This window comes from Lygodium microphyllum, chromosome 6, assembly GCF_053477565.2.
Source record: "Lygodium microphyllum isolate KBCC chromosome 6, Lygodium_microphyllum_v1.1.10, whole genome shotgun sequence".
Classification (NCBI taxonomy): Eukaryota; Viridiplantae; Streptophyta; class Polypodiopsida; order Schizaeales; family Lygodiaceae; genus Lygodium; species Lygodium microphyllum.
Genome location: NC_141140.1, coordinates 83,692,247 through 83,709,212, shown reverse-complemented (window position 1 = coordinate 83,709,212; position 16,966 = coordinate 83,692,247). Strand labels below are relative to the sequence as shown.

The 16,966-nt window shown below is 46.3% G+C and overlaps 1 protein-coding gene across 9 annotated transcripts in view; it reads left to right on the top strand.

Moving 5' to 3' along the window:
* LOC148034744 (leucine-rich repeat receptor protein kinase HPCA1-like) overlaps nt 1–16,966 on the top strand; it is a 241,015-nt gene that overhangs the window by 100,843 nt on the left and 123,206 nt on the right. For 8 of the 9 annotated variants that reach the window (XM_087679707.1, XM_087679706.1, XM_087679703.1 and 5 more), the window contains one exon: nt 10,304–10,366. The exons of the other annotated variant lie outside the window; for it this stretch is intronic. In XM_087679707.1, the coding sequence (XP_087535833.1) occupies nt 10,304–10,366 (63 nt within the window). The remainder of the gene's footprint in view (nt 1–10,303; nt 10,367–16,966) is intronic. 9 annotated transcript variants of the gene reach the window in all.

Below are 16,966 nucleotides of genomic sequence, written 5' to 3'. Positions count from 1 at the left end.
TGAGGCATCACTATCATCATCATCATCGTCGTCATCAGAACCATCTGAGTGCTCATCAAGAGAGTCTGAAGCTGAGTCCTCAGCATCCGATGATGAGACACACTCATACTGATCCTCATTGATGAGGTTATCATCATCATCAAATGATGGCTCCCTAGGTGGCGGCTGCGTAGACAAGGGGGGGATGTCATCATGAGGCACAAGATGTGAGCTACTAGAGCCTCACCTTACATATGTCTGCAAGCCACTCAAAGCACCCCTCTTCGATGATGGAGGGCATCGAATGACCATGCCCCCGCTACCACCTACTCGAACCCCTCGCCCACGAGCACGCTGACTACGAGTGTCATAAGTATCTGCTCCTATAAGCTCTCTATAGAGCTCTGCAAAAATCATCTTCTCCTCCTCCTCCACCTCCTTATGTATACTCGGAAGAGTGTCGCCCGTCAACTTGAATGTATCAACATTCACGTACACAATGCAGTGATGCACATAAGATTGATCATTGTAAATGCTAAAGTCTAAATTGTAAAGTATAAACTTCAAAGTTCAAAGTTTAAAAGTTAAAACAACAAATTTAAAATGTTATGGTGGTTAAGTCTTTAAACTTTACTTGCTTTGGATTATCCATGCTCATCATAGCCCTCATCATGTGTAAGTTAGTGCGGCAATAGACTAGCTACTCTAACTATCGTGTGCTAAGCCGATTGCGAATCTTTGTGTGAATGAGAAAATAGGCACTCCAGTTTCTATCACATGCACCCGAAGAGCAATCCTGGGCAAGGACCCTCATGGCTAAGGGCTAAAGGGTCTCCAGTGCGTATCCAAAGTTTTGCTACCAAAATAAAGGCTTCACAAGTGACTCTCTCCTCCAACAAGTGGGAGAAGAAAAAGCCACATGCCCTCTCTAATCTGCATAGCATCCTAGCTCCTTCAGCAGTGCATCGTGGTCATCCACAGGGACCACACGAGTCAAATAAGCAAGCTGGTCCGAATGGAACTCTCTATCATCCATGACCGCCGGTAACTTGTAGGCCGGATGTACCAATGTGGCAAAACCATGGATGGGCTTATGCATCCATGCCCATCTCATCTTTGCTATCTCTAAAACATGTGCATGCTATATCTCTGTGATCACTGTACAAGCGCATGCCTCCACCAATGCCGCTCTAAAGAAGTAAACGAGAAGGCCTATGGTGGATCTCTCGCAATCACTCATACGTAACACCCTATAAAAGGGAGTCACGACAATGACAACGGCACAGACTTTTTGCCAAAATTTCTCATTAAGGCACAAGCGTTGCATGGCTTTGGCCTCCTCTGTCTCATGCTCATCCCACTCATTCCATAGAGTGGACACCACTATCTGCTGGCGCAAGGCAGACTGCACCTCATAAAGGCGCTCCAGCAATAACCACATGTAAGCAAAGCGAGTTGGAGAAGGCTTCTTTAACTCTAGTGTGCTATGCTCACAATACATTGCAAGCACCTTTACCTTTACCGTGAAGAATGTGACAATGGATGTAGCTTTCCAAACCACCCACTTGAGCTTCCCAATGTCCTCCATGAGCAAGTCCAAACAATAACTTGCACATGGAGTCCACACAATTGTAGGGAACTCGGTCTCAAGCAAACGGCCCATGCGCCGACAATTCGATACATTGTTAGTAACAACTTGCACCACATTTGAGGGGCCCACCTACAACCACAAAGTTTGGCCAAAATCTCATGTACATACCACTGCTAGGAGATAAAAATCCCCTCAAAGTCTGATAAATCTCATGGCCTAAAAAGAAATGGAGAAGGCCCATATCCATCATCTCGAACACCTCGTGTAGTGCATCCTTCGTCTCCTTAAACTTTTGGGCATGGTCACTTGTCAAAATAAGATCATCCACATAAGGCACGAACAAGGGCGTGCCTTCTAAATGAGGTGTAGATACAATTGGAGATTGGAAGAGAAACGCTAATACCCCAAGTTCCCTCGGAGAAACGAGTCTATCTTTTCATTCTAAGCACGTGGAGCCGATTTAAGGCCATAAAGGGCCTTCTTGAACTTGTACACCTGTCCATCTGATGAGGAAAATTCAGGAGCCTGCTCAACATAGATCTCCTCCTTCAAATCGTCATTTAGGAAGGCAAACTTCACATCAAGGTGATAAATTGGTCATCTCCTATGGTTGGCTCGGCCCTAACGGTAGCCATCCAAACTATAGGTGCAAAGATATCATGGAAATCCGCCCTTGGCCATTGTGTGCAGCCCTTTGCAATGAGCCATGCCTTGTGCTTATCCAAAGTGTCATCAGTGTGGTATTTGGTTTAGAAGACCCATTTTACACCAATCACCTTCTTATGAACGGGCCTAGGCACAAGCTCCCAAGTACCATTCCACTCGATAAAATCCAACTCCTACTCCATAGCCTTCTTCCAATGCTAGGATTGCAAAGCCTCCTTCACGAAGATGGGCTTTCTATCCTGCATGGCACAAGTCATTAGGCAATAGTTAGTACAAACAAGCTCAGTGGTATATGCATGGTTCCTCTGAGAATGCCGTGGACCATCCTGTGGCTGCCACTCCTCAAGGAGTCCCTCAATCCCTAAATCACGGAGTGTGTCTCAAGCCCAATGAGGAGGAGGCCGATACTCCCCTCACTGCTCTCCTTTTATCGAAGTCTCTGGCATATCCAGCAGGGGTAACTCAATGGGTGAAGCCGGTGATGAAGCAATCTCCTCCTCCACTAAGGGTGGAGCCTCAACAAGCAAAGGCTCTGAAGGCACTAGAGGAGGTGCCCAACTATCACCTGGATCTCCAAGAACAGGATGCTCAATACCCCTCTTTGCAACTAGAAACTCCACAAACTTAACATAGCTCGTGTTCACCTCTCGGGAAGTGGATCATAAAGCCTGTATCCTTGGGATTGCGAGCTATATCCAACAAACACCTATTTCTTGGAAGCTGGCCCAAACTTGTCTCACTTCTTCTTTGATGTGAACATAGGCATCACACCTGAACACCCGAAATAAGAGACATTTGGATTTTTTCCAAAGTAAGCCTCAAAAGGGGTCATACCAACCATGCCTGAGGTAGGGGATCAATTAAGGATGTGGAAAGCAGTGGCTTCTGCTTCAACCCATAAACAGTGAGGTGTTTGCCAATGCTCCATCATAGTCAGCACCATCTCGACACAATGATTCTTCCACTCCAATATGCCATTCTCTAGAGGGGCATTCGTGTTGGCAAACTCTTTATGAATGCCATGATCTGCACAAAAATGGGTTAGCTCTTAGGAGACAAACCTGTTCTCTTCAAAGATCATGCAATCCTCAAAATGTGAGAATGCTTGTTGAGACTTTAAGGCCAAGAAATATGCCCATGTCATCTTGCTAAAACTCCCCTTGCACCTAGTCTCACCGACTGCAGAGGGAGTGGATGATGGAAGTCTAGAGCTTTGCTAAAGTCGCCTATACTGAAAGGCTCTCCCCGCCTACCTTCCAAATGTGCCATCTAGTAAGACTCCCTACGATCTCCCATACCTCTGAGCGATCTGTTATGGACTCCAGTACCTAGCAGTTGGGTAAAGCCTCCAATCCAACAACTGCACAAGACCCAGCCTCAATGATGAAAACCGTGTCCTGCATCCCGGTCTCATACAAAAGGTGATGGCCCCTCACTAATTGCCTACTAGCAGAAAGCTCCCCACGAGTTACATCCAAGGCTGGGTGCCAGACGGCGGAGAATGCAACATGCTCCTCTCCACACGAGTTGTGCCACCTCACACGACCAAAGGCAGTGCTTTGGAGTTTCCAAAAGCTGTTGTGGGCAGCATTTACACCCTCCATCCTACTACATCTGTGCTAGCCAACTCCCCACCGTTAGACCTCCATGTGCCAAAAGCCATAGGAAATACCATACCCTCCTCGACCTCCAGCTGTCCCATAGGCGGCCCCAAAAAGTCCAACGGAAGGCATTCGTGATGCTGTGCTCCGCCCAGTATCTGCTATGCAAAGGCACACAGTCCATATCCTCCTGCATCAGTACATGTCTACCAATCTTGGTTGTGTACTCCAAGAACCTTGGTGGCTTCTTGGCAACCACAGTGGTCACACATAGCCACTCTCCAGGGTCCCACTCCAGCTCATCAAGTGGCATGCTCTCCCATATCCAGAGGTGCCACTCCCAGAACTCCTCCCAGAATACATAAGGGTCCAAACACTAGGTCTTCCCCTGAAGACCAAGCACACAAATCCTCCTCCAAGGAAGGACAATGATCTCCTCATCCTGCTGCCCTCTGTCAAGGACCAAACGCCCCCCCTTGTGCACGGTGAAGAAAGTCCCATAGGGGGCGCTGCCCACTCTACCTATCACCTGTAGGGGGATACCTGCCAGTAAAAATCTAGCGGCCCATACCTCTCCAAGCTCTACCAGCTCTCGTATCGGGGGATCAAGCCACTCTTGAGGTATCGTTGGGTCAATCTCCCTTCTCCTCAGCTTAGCTCCTCTCTGACAACCTGAGGCCTGCTGCAACACCTCCTGGTCCACCATCCTATACACCTTCTGCTATGTCCTGATGGTACGAGCAGGGCCGGCCTCCCAACCAGCCCACTGGATGTGGGGGCACTCACCAATCTGTAACCCGTCCCAATCTCTGACCTTGGGGTTCCAGACTCCCGACTGGCAGTCTATCTCCTCCCGGCATCCCAAGGGGCTCAAAATTAGGGCCTTATGAAGGCCCTCCCACACATGAAGTAGGCTACGGAGGAAGGAGGATCTGGGGGGCATGATCTAGGCCATCGTAAAGATCCATCTCAAGGATGGTCTCCAATTACCACCAAGCCTCGGTCTGCACTGACCCTCTTGAAGTAGGACCTTCTAGATTTGCCCTCGTGGTGTGAGCCTGCCGATTACTAGCTTGCCCAAAAGGGCCAAGCTCTAGAACTCTGGATCTATGATCCCAAGCCCTCCCATAGACCGATACCAGATGATGATCGCCCATGCCACCTTGGCCCGAGAATCCCTAGAACCGTTTGACCTAGCCCAGAGAAAATTTTGCACTAGACAGAGAAGTTGAGCTACACAAGACGAGGAAAAGCACCAACACAAGGCGATGTACCAAGCCGTAGGAGGACCTGGTTGACCACCAGGGCTCAGTCCACTAAGGAAAGGCTAGCTGTACTCCAATAGGTCAGCTTCCACCTGATAGAGTCAAGAACTGGAAGAAACTGCTGAGTAGGAGTGATATCGAGTCCCACCTGGAACCCTAGGTATCGGATGATCTACTTAAGGGCATAGACATTGAGGACTCCAAGGCACAAGTCCCTAATATCCAATCTGATCCATAGAACCCTCCTGGCCACAATTGTCCCGTGATCATGTGCACAGGTGGTGAGGCTCGGGCCAATAGAGGTGCATACGCCTCCACTCCTGCCGTGGGCACCTATGGCGTACTCCCAATAAGTGTGTAAACTGCCTGGGAGTACCTTCCCTACCCAATGGGCCTGGGTGAGGTTGAGCTTGTGCTCCTAGAGAAGTAAGATGTTGATCCGTCTGGCAAGGGAGGCTGCAACTCCTGCCGAACGATCAACTTCCTGGAACCACGTGCCCCACTGTAGTGGAGGCTATTCACATTCCAGGATGCAAGATGTAAACTCATAGAAAAACCTATGACTAACCGAACAAGCATCTGTTCGGTGTGGAAGTTGTTGATGAAGAAGAGCTATGGGGCATGCGGATACGCTTTGCTACAGGCCTGGACAGTGAACTCCATTGCCCCATGGTGGTCCTTAGGTGGCTCGGACCATTGGGGTGATAGATGCTCCAAGTGGTACCACTAGGGCATCTATTAGCCAGGCTGAGAGATGTGATTTTGTACACTGGTAGAAACGGGCCGCCTGTGCCAGGGGCCACTTGATCACATCGATTGGTGCTCTCCACTGTGGAGGGGCTCGAAAGATAATGCACAGATGTGGGACCTCAGCACCAGCCCACCAGTTAATGTCCATCATGCAACTTGGCCACTGCTAGGAAAATAGTACTAGTCCTCTTTCTCCCATCCACTGGGAGATGTGGTATGCCACCTGACTCTTCACCTCCTCCTCTATCTGTGTCATCATCTAGTCTCCTGAGTGAGAGGTTTGAAGGATGAAAGCATAGTTTGGTCCATCCGATGTGGTGCTAGTAAATGGACCTTGCTGCTCCTTGACTTGCATACCACAAAGATCCCCACCTCCAAAGGTATTGAAAACTCTCCACGCTCCGTAACTCTCAGGTAGGACCACGGACCATTGCGAAAGAACTCCTACGATAGCAGTTGCGCCTGTCTCAAGAAAGTGTGATGGGCAGCAGGGATAGATGAGCTGGTGGCTGTGTGGGGAGGGGGGGCTAGACTGCTGGTGAGTGGAGGATGTAGGCATATGGGGCTCATCACCTTCTGTGGAAAGGGGGGGGATGGGCGGGGGGTCACTTGTACTGGGTGAGGATTAGGGGGACTGATCAACGTGGGAGATGGTGGGGAGGAGGAAGATCGAGGGACGGTGGGGTGGTCGGAGGTACGAGGCGGGTATTGGGGGGGTTGGGGGGCGGGGGGGGGAGGGGGGGTGAACCATGGGGAGGGGGGAGGGATGGGTGTGGGGACTGTGAGATCTCAGGTGGGGTGGCCTATGACGCCTCCATGGGTAGTGTATGTGGAGGCGTGTGGTCCTACCGGGTGGAACGAGCAAGGGGGGCTACGGGGTGCTCTGCTAGGGGGCCGGACGCTCGCCCTCCTACTCCCTGCTGCCGTGACTGTGTCTAAGGGGCTGATTGCGCCCCCCCCCCCCCCCTTCTCTCTCCCTCTCTGTCGTCTCTGGACCTATGTAAAACCATCAGTGACTACCTGCGGACCTGTCGGCGGAGCCGCCTTGACTCCAAAGCATGTGCAATCTGCTGGTTGATGCCCAAAGTCATGGCAATGCATGCACTGCCCTGGATACCCAATCACAATAACCTACAGAATACACCGGCATCTAACCAGAGGTTTCCATTGTGCGTCCCTGTTGAGAACCTACCAATCACACTGTTGTGCTACCGAAGGGGAGGAAAGTTGTTGCAAAGGGAGGGAGCAACTGAAAGGGGGGGGGGGGGGTGGCGGCCAATCTGAGATCATAGGTATAGACAACTGGACTCGATAGGATATCAACAACTTGTTCTCTAGTATTGGCTCTCACAAATTGGCCCTCACTATGATCACTTGGCCTTCAGATTGAAGTGTTTGCACTTGATCAACCGTGGACTCCCTCCGCTTGTGGAAGTTGGTGATATCTATGTTGCACAGGTACTTGGTGGTATCTGGTATCAATTGTTGGCCTAGGTCGTTCATTTGGCCACAAGTGTAGTTGGTGATACTAGAGATGTGGCGTTTAATGGTATCTAACGCCGAGACATAATCTCTTTCGTTGTCTTGAAGTAGAATCGGACCTTTCACTTGTTCCACTACGCCTCTTGAAAGTAGCCGGGCTTCTTTATTGGCTCCTTTCATTGCTATGGCTTTGTCTTCCTCAAGTAGATGGGCTTGTTTCCTTGATTTCTTTAGGCTTCCCAACTCTTTTTAGTGTGAGAAGTTGCTCATGAATATGTTGATTCTCCTCTGTAAGACTTTGAATGGCTCGAAGGATAGCACTCAACTCTTCCATTGAAACTCTTAAGAAAAATAAGATCAAGGACTCAATGCAAGGGTTTTGATATCTAGTATGCTCACAACTATAATATTTGCGTTCTTTATGTTTTCTTAAACGGTTAAGTCTCGGAAATAAGCAAATATTATAATGCAAGTATACTACATTGTTTGAGGCATTTAACAAAATAGCCTTGGACTATTATGTTGGCAACCATGTGTCAATATGAAAATTCAGGCATATGGACATTGGATTATGGACATTGGATTATGTGTCAATATGAAAATTCAGGCATATGGACATTGGATTATGGGCCATTGGGAAGTGATATTGAGTCATTTCAAGGGGAAAACTCTAGGCTATTGTTACTCAACTAGTTTAATACAATATTGAAAGCAAGTACTGTCTCATGTCCAATGGTCGAGTAGGGCTCCTCTACATGTAATTCTTGTAAACAAACTTTAGTGTTTGTGGGGTGAACACAAAGTGTGTATGGAAAACATTATGACACAAAACTCTAAAACACAGAAGAATAAAGTAATGAATCATGAACATCGAATCATGTTGCTACAATGGAGTGACAGAGATCCTCAGGCTCGGTGTGTCTCCAGGACCGGTACTGACGTGAGCAAAGCTCAATTATGACGGCACTACCTTGTTTGGTCAGGTGGCAACACTTGTGAATGAATGCTTTGTGGAGGAAGCAGAATGCAGTCCTCCAGGGTAGTCGAAGAAGACACCAGAAGTGAAGTAGCAAAGAGAGCAAAATGCAATCCTCGGGAGCTGTCAGTGATGAAGTACATACTTAAATCTCTCCAAGATGATGGGTGCTCTCAAGTTGACTGTTGGCCAGCCATTTGGAGAAGAGAAAACACAAAAGCGTCTGGTGCCAAGAACAAGTCTCCACCAAACGTAGCAGTAGGAGGACAATGAGCTGGTCATACCCTCTGAAGTTCATGTTGCCTGCTGACTAGGAGTGTCTACCATGCAAACGCACATGTCAACTGACGGTAGGCAGCTGCCAGAAGATGGTGTGTGGCTGGAATGATCAGCAGTCAAAATGCAAGTATATTTGATAAATCCATCCTGCACACAGCAAATGCAGGTTTTGGTGAGTGTGGTTACCACTGGAGGAGAGAGAATGACTGTTGAGCAGCAGCCTGAAGCTGAAAACACAGGTCTGAACTGCACGAAAACAGGTCACCAGCACTGTGAAACAGGTTGCCAGCTTGCAGCAGATGTCAAGACAGCTGGACGGCCAGATATGCCCTGGAAACACAGCTTGAATGATGGAGAAGTAGGGTACCAACAGCAGACATCACATGAAAGTCCTCCACAAGCTGAGATGTCCTCCATCTCAGGGTGTGGAGGACACCAAAGAAGAGTGCTGAGAAGTGAATGAGCTGATGAAGAGTGAATGAGTGACAGTTGTGTGGTGACAATGACCAACCCTATTTATAGGGAAAATTTGGGATTTGTCCTACCATACATCACAAATGCCAAATGATACAATAAAACTTTTTGGGGTTGTAATTGGAAACCAAAACTGAGATTTAATGCAGTACAAATAATAGTTAATGCTCTTAAGGACTTTGGTTGCTCAGAAATTATTTGCAAAAAGAAATCATACATTGGAGTGGTCTGTTCAAAGAATCATTGGCAATTCAAGAGCTAGTCAAAGAAAACAATCTTCCAAAATTGGGAATTAGAAACATTTATGATGTGGTTGATGAGGAGGGGCAGGTATTATCTTTCTTGGTTGCATGTCAAGCTTATGCACTTGGTATGTATCATAGACCCATTTGGAGAAAAATCAGCCTTATGCTGTAGCCTTATTTCACCTTGGACTGATAAGCATGGGAATGATTTGTGGGCACTTGGATAAATTATTGGGCTGGTGGAAATCCTATCTCAGTAAAATTTGGAAAAAAAAAAATTTGCCTTTGAAGCAATGAATTTTCTTTTGGAGATGCATTCTGGGAGTGTTCATTGTAGAACAAAAATTGGTGAAGCATAATGTTGCTTTCTCTTGCTGCCATCAATGGTTATGTGCGAATGAGACTGTTAAGCGTCTACTTTGATTTTTCCCAGAAACTAGAGCATTTTGGTTGGTCTTTTCCGACAATCATATGCTCAAATTCTAGCTCAAAGATTTGGGAAATTCTTCTAACTGTTTGGAAGATTTTCTAGAGGAATCTCTCCTTATTCCCTCTGCTTTCGTTGGGTTAGATATTGGTCTCCATGGACTATTTGGACTCATAGAAACCATGCTTTAATGGGTGGTTGGTCATTTCAGCCTCACACGTACTTTAGACTTCACTACAGCAATCATTGTATGATTGTTGCCACGCTGTGTTATGCGTGCTTCAGTCATGGATGTGTTTTGCCACAGTTTCTAAAAAAATTTAGTAGACTTTATAATGAATTCTATTCACCTTGTACACTTTTGACTTTATGAGTTAATAAGCAGTGGTTTCAGGAAAAAAAAATTTACGGGAATGTATTTGACTTCGTTGTCTTTGTCTGTGCGATGTCAAATAGAATTGCAAAAAAGAAAAAGCTACCTACCTAATATTTATCACTAGTTTTTGTATATTGACTTGCATAGTTTTTTAGCCTAAAAATTTGAAGGGGTTTATGGCGGTTTATGCAGCTCCATAACATGCAATTATTTCTCTGGTGCTGCCCCGATGGTGCCCTCACACTCATCACTAACGTAAGCAATCAAACTATTACCTTTAGCCTTTACTTACTCTTCATACAAAGGAAGAGTCAACTTTGCCTACTCAAATATGAGCCAATTGCCCTTTGTATGGCTGGTTTGTTTTTTCCTTTCAAAATAAAGAAAACTCTATGAATAACACCTTGAAGAAAATCCCTCCAATTTAAAATACAAAGTACAAGAAACCCTATAAAGAGTGCTAAGTACATCACAAATACAATGGTGTGTTAGAAATCAATCTAATGGGCTACTAGGCGCTCGGCGCCTAGACTCGCTCGGGCGCTTCGCGCTGGGGCGGGCGCGATTTTCGTGGCGAGGGCGGGTGCTGGACGCGTGGCACCCGCCCCTGCGTTTCTTTGTGGGGAGGTTGGGGGCTGCCACGTGGCACCCGCCCCCAACCTCCCCTTAACTAATAGTATAGATAATACTAAAGCATCTGAGGGGCAGTATGAAAAAAGGTGCCAGAATCCTAGGGTCACAAGAAGCATCTATATGGATTCATTTCATTGTTCTCATAGTCTAAGAAGCTAGGTGCATCTGAGATTCTTGTACGAAGTACTTAGAGAGTAGGAAAAGGCATGACCCAAACAAAAGCATTAATCCTAAAACTTGCTAACATGGATAAGAATATATTATTTCTTTCCAAGAAGGAGACACTTACAGGCCGAAAAATATTCCTTGATGACGATCTCACGGGCTTATTACCAGAAGTACAGAGTGTGACTGACAAGCTAACTCCTGTCGACTTGCTGCAAGTGCCACCCCTCACCCAGGGAGTCACCCTCACATGCCACCTCTTCTGCCGTCGCCTTCTTCCCTCCCCCTGGTCTGTGGCGCCATCCCTGCCTTCGCTCACTGCTCACGCTGGTTCTGCATGCACCACGCCTATCGCCTGTCAACTCTACCTCATACCTTGCTCCATGCCCGCTGCCTTGCCTCATGCCTACCCCTGCCTGCCCATAGGCTGCACGTGGGACTATGCCCACCAGCCGCCACTCCTCTGTGCTGTCCCCGCCCTTGCCTGTATCAAGCACACACCCTTTCCCCTTTTGGTCAATGCCCCCCTACCTGTTCACAGGCGCTGCTCCCAAACACATCCCCCTAGCTTGTCTTGCTCCCTCCTAGCCTGTCCCTCCCACAATTCTATGCCACCTCTCCCCCTTGCCTTCAGCTATCCAAGGATTATTACTAGTCGCACCCTTCCTCTGTATAGGGGCTTTCACCCTGGACGATCAATAGCAAGCTTGAAAGTGCTTAAACGATAACTTGCAATGAAAATCTCTGGGCCGGTGCTGCCGGATCACTCTACAGATGCCCACTAGGCAAACACATTGCACGTCACCCTCACTCAGGCATAGGTCCAATCAGTTCGCACTACAGAGATGGAACTGGAGGAGACTGTGATCTTTGGACAAGTCGTAGGACATTTTCTATGCGGGACATAGCTTTGCGATTGGCTTCATTCCACCTTGCACATTGCCACCTCGCGGATAGCAGAGGCAGTGCTGATGGAGCAAGGCATCTTCATGGGACAACTTACCTCGCAAATGCGGCACAGGTGCTGGTTGACAACTGTCTGATCGTCTCCCCAAAGGGCCAACGTCAGAGTTGAGGGCTTCACACTTCACTATAGATTCCCTCAATACCCAGTCACCTTGTCTTCCCGGGACTAGCAATCGAGTATCGCCAGTTGTTGGTGAAGGATTATGGGTGCCTCTTTGGGTGTGTTCTCCCTCCCTCTTTTGCTGATGTAGTGATGTATGCAGGGTTCTAGAAAGTACGAGTGGCAACGAAAGGCACCAAGAAAATCTCAAAGTTTTAGAGATTGAGGTACGAAGGTGCACATTTAGATAGTAAATCATTGTGACTGGACAGCCCGGTCAGTGCCTTCACTGCCATGGCTTTGGGCATCGGGCCTCCGAGTGCATAAGCTTTGGGACCAAACCCACACAGTGAGCAACCACGCATGCAGATGATGATGGTTTTACGATGGTCCAATGACACAATGACACAAGGGAAGGAGGCAGGGAGAGCCTCAGCAGGCTACTTAGACACGCCACCCTCAACTGAGGGTAGGTAGCAAAGCGAGTGCCGCCCTGTAGCAGCAGCAACCCCCCCCACCATGGGAGCGTAGGTACCCCCCCCACACCCGGCATAGCCTACTCCCCCGACCGCCCATCCCTTCTCCACTCCCACCTCCACCTCTCGACTCAATAGATCACCCTCTTTGCCCACCACTCGCCCCCTCCACTTCAGGCTTCTTCTTAGCACTCCACGTATCCCTCAACTCCCACATATCCACCCTCCTTGGCTGCCACACCTGCCCCCCGCCTGCTCCCCCTCTCCACCGTCAGCCTCCACCCACAAGGAGTAATGAGCCGCACACACCAGTATCTTCCACCTATTAGTAGTCAAGCATCATCATCTCCCACACTGCCTCCAGCTCCTCAACCTCAGCATGCTGTGCCTTCCCCTGACATACCCAACTTCTCCCAGAAGACCTTGTTTGCAGTGGCCCGTGGACCTACATGATAGTTGCAGGTCAGGGGGAGTTCCTGCTTCCTTTGGAGGTGGGAATCTTCGCCATCCACAAGTTGCAGAGTGGCAGGGCACATTTGCTAGCTCCCTTAGGCCATGAAGGCACATGTGGAGGAGGTCTTGAGGGACCAGGTGTCTGAGCATGTCTCTTAGTGGCTTGGAGAGTTTGGTCTTGGCGAGTTCGCTCTTGAGTTATTGCTGGAGCAGTAGCCGAGGTGCAGGATGGACATTGATAACAGGCAGCATGGGTCTGCCACAGTGGATGCTATTGATAGATTTTAACAGGCAGCATGGGGCAAATGTCCTGCACCTCAGTATCCTTCTCCGTATCTTGGGATTGTGGATACTGCGATGGGGCAAGAGGTCCTAGGAAGCCGATTGTCTGACAAGAGGTTCATACATCCGGCATGTGCCAGTTATTTCATTTGTGGGGAACCAGAAAATCCTGGAAACAACGAGAATAGCCATAGTAGCCAAGTCTTGCAGGTTAGATCGACATCTTACTTCTACAACAGGAGTGGAGTGTGTACTTGGATTGGCCCAAGCTTTCTAGCTTGTGTGCAAGACCATGGGAGGATTGTGGCTGCGTGATTCCTATGGGTCAGAGTAGTCATTGGGGACTCGTGCCTTGGGATCCTCAATGTCTCTGCACCCATAGAGGTCTGTGCACACACGGGCTTCTCGATGGAGATTGTGGTAGGTTTGCATGAGATGGATTCCTAGATTGTTGAAGGAGCCTTTAATAACTTCTAGATAGTAGACGACTAGTAGAGTCAATACATGGATTTCTAAGGCATGGTAGTTGAGAAGGAGAAGGCTTGAGAAGCCTTCATCCTTACAGTATGAGTTCGGGATGCCTAGTAAAAGGTGGAGTAAAAGCACGAGTGGAAGTAAAAGCTATGGAGATTCAAGCAAGAGAGAGAGCAAGACAACATATGAAAACTTGAACAATCACAATGTGTGTTTTGCCTTCCCTTATTCCATTGTCATGTAAAGAATAAAAAATAAAGTGACAGTGATTGGTAGACGTCACTTGTAGTGTATAAGTGTATGGATAGTAAGTACAATAAAATATAGGTGGTTAGGCAAGGCAACAGTCTTTAACCCCTAACAATCTCACACTTAAAGACGAATATACTTGAGTATGGAGAAAACAAGAAAAATGTGACAAAGTATAATGTGTATATATAAGTACAATAGGTGGCTAGGCAAGGCAACGGTCTTTAATCCTCAACAATCTCACGCTTAAAAACGAATGCACTTGACTATGGAGAAAACTAGAAAAATGTGAGAAAGTATAATGTGTACATATAAGCACAATAGCTTCAATAGTTGCAATGTACTCGGCCTTACAAGGCTATGCATTTTTACACCTCGAATATCCAAGAAATAGCATATATAGCAAAAGTAAAAATGAAGCTAGATATGGACTTCCTTCTATCGACGTGTCCTGCATAATCAGAGTTTGTGTAGCTTACAACTCTAGTATCTTGGCCAGTATAACAAATGCACATATTTATAGTGTCTTACGGTATCTCATGATGCCCTTCATAGCATCTCAATGTCACGTGCCAAGTATCGTTGTATAACAAACTACGACTCCTACTGCAAATTCTATGCTAGGTCTAGTGGCTATCATGGCATGCATCAAGCTATCCGCAGTGGATACATATGGGAACTTGGTTACCTAGATCCTATCATTATTTGACTGGGGATAATCTTCTTGACTAACCTTCACATGAAAAGGCAATGAGCAGCTAATAGGCTTACCACCTTGCATATAAAACTGCTCAAGGACTTTATAAATATACTCGTATTATAAATAGAGGAGTTCTTTAGACAAAGTTAGATATGGACTTTTTACTATCTATATGTCGTGCATAATCAAAGTCTGTGTAGCCTATAATAGCAATATCTTAGTTAGCATAACAAATGCACATATCTATAGTGTCCTTAAGGTTTCTCATAATACCCTTCACGGTATCCCAATGTCGCCTGCCAAGTGTCGCCGTATAATAAGCTACAACTTTCACTATAAATGCTATGTCAGGTCTAGTGGCTATCATGACATACATCAAGCTATCCATGGCGAATGCATACATGATCTTGGCCACCTAAATCCTCTCATCATCTGACTAGGGACAATTTGCCTGACCTACCTTTACATGAGAAGGTAATGAGTAGGTAATAGGCTTATTATTCTATATATGAAACTGCTCAAGGACTTTATGGATATACTCCTTATATGATAAGTAGAGAAGTCCCTTCGATTACGCGTAATGCGCATATCAAGTATGTGAGAGACATACCCCATGTTCTTCATCTCAATACCCTTTTTGAGCTGAGTCTTCAAAGTATCTGGCTCATCATGACCACTTCCAACAATCAGCATATCATCAACATATAGTAGCAAAATGATAAGACTATCATCATGGGTCTTCTTTGTGTGAAGACATGGATCTATATCACTACGAGAATAACCCTATGAATGTATAAAGACATCAAACTTATGATACTATTCCCTAGGTCTATAAAGACTCTTCCTCAATTTACACACTAGGTGTTCCTTATCTTTTTTCAAAGCCCTTGGACTACTACATATAAATGTCCTCATGCAAGTTTTCATGAAGGTTGTTTTCACATCCATTTGGTATAAGTCCAGATCTTTCTGCGCAACCAAGGATAATACCATATATACGGTAGTTATCTTGATCATATGAAAGAATATCTCATCAAAATCAACTCCCTTTTTTTGCTAAAGCCCTTAGTAATCAATTTGGCCTTCTATACTAGCTTAGGGTGACCAAGGGTACTTCTCAACTTATATATCCACTTGCATGGCAATAAATGTTTCGCATCGGACAAAGAAACCAAATCCCATGTATGGTTTTTTTGTAGTGTGTCATACTCAAACTGTATAGCCCTTTCCCAAGAGTGATTGTCTCCTCTATGTTTAGCCTTCTCATAAGTGAGAGACTCACCAACATTTCTCACCATGACATAATGCATAGAGGGTTCAAAACGATTAGGAGGATGTGAGGCTCTAGTTGAGCATCTTAAAACTGGCTGTGGGGCTTGTACTACCTGTCCTCTCTGTCTCTAATATCATGATCTTGCACAACACGTGGATCTTGGGCCACTACATCATCAGCCGCAGTTGTTGCAGGCTATCTAATTGGGATTGGCTCGGTTATATTCTCCTAAAAGATCACCCTGCGTATCTCAATCACTTGCTTAGGTTGCTTATACATCTTATCCTCGTGAAACACAACATCATGGCTATGGATAACCTTCCGAGCATGTAGATCCCAAACATGATAGCCCATATCACTTGCATCACCATATCCAAGAAAGATACATTTAACGGACTTCTAATCCAGCTTATTGTGTTTGTCTTTGGAAATATGGCACACAGCATCACATCCAAAGATATGCAAATATGCATATAAGAGAGGTTTACCAGACTATACCTCCTCTGCAACTCTACCACCAAGAGCAATACGTGGAGATCTATTAATCAAATGAATGGCAGTAATAACTTCCTCAGTCCAAAAGTACTGTGGTAAGCTTGCCTAACTAAGCATACTACGGACTCTTTTCTGAATAGTCCAATTCATGCGCTTTGTAACACCACTCTGGAATGGGATGTACAGGGTGGTCAATTGCCTACGCTTAATACCGCTCTCATCACATAACTACTCAATTGCCTTAGAGCATATTCACCCCCATTTCAGTGTATGCACAAACTAGTTCTCAAGCATAGTAAGAAAGCGTTGAAATTTAGCTAACACCTCTAACTTCTACTTAATAGGATAGGCCCAAACTTAATGCAAATAATCATCAATAAACATGATAAAAAACTTAGCACCACCTAGTGTGCGTGTTTGAGTATGAAACCACAAACATTTGAATGTATAAGAGCTAACGGCTCACCTACGCGTATAGAACCAGACTTATTATGCAAGTTATGAGTCTACCTGCCATATAAACAATGTTCATAAGAGTCAAACATGAGTGGTCAAGAGGTGGGAGATACTACAAATAAGTGAGTATTTT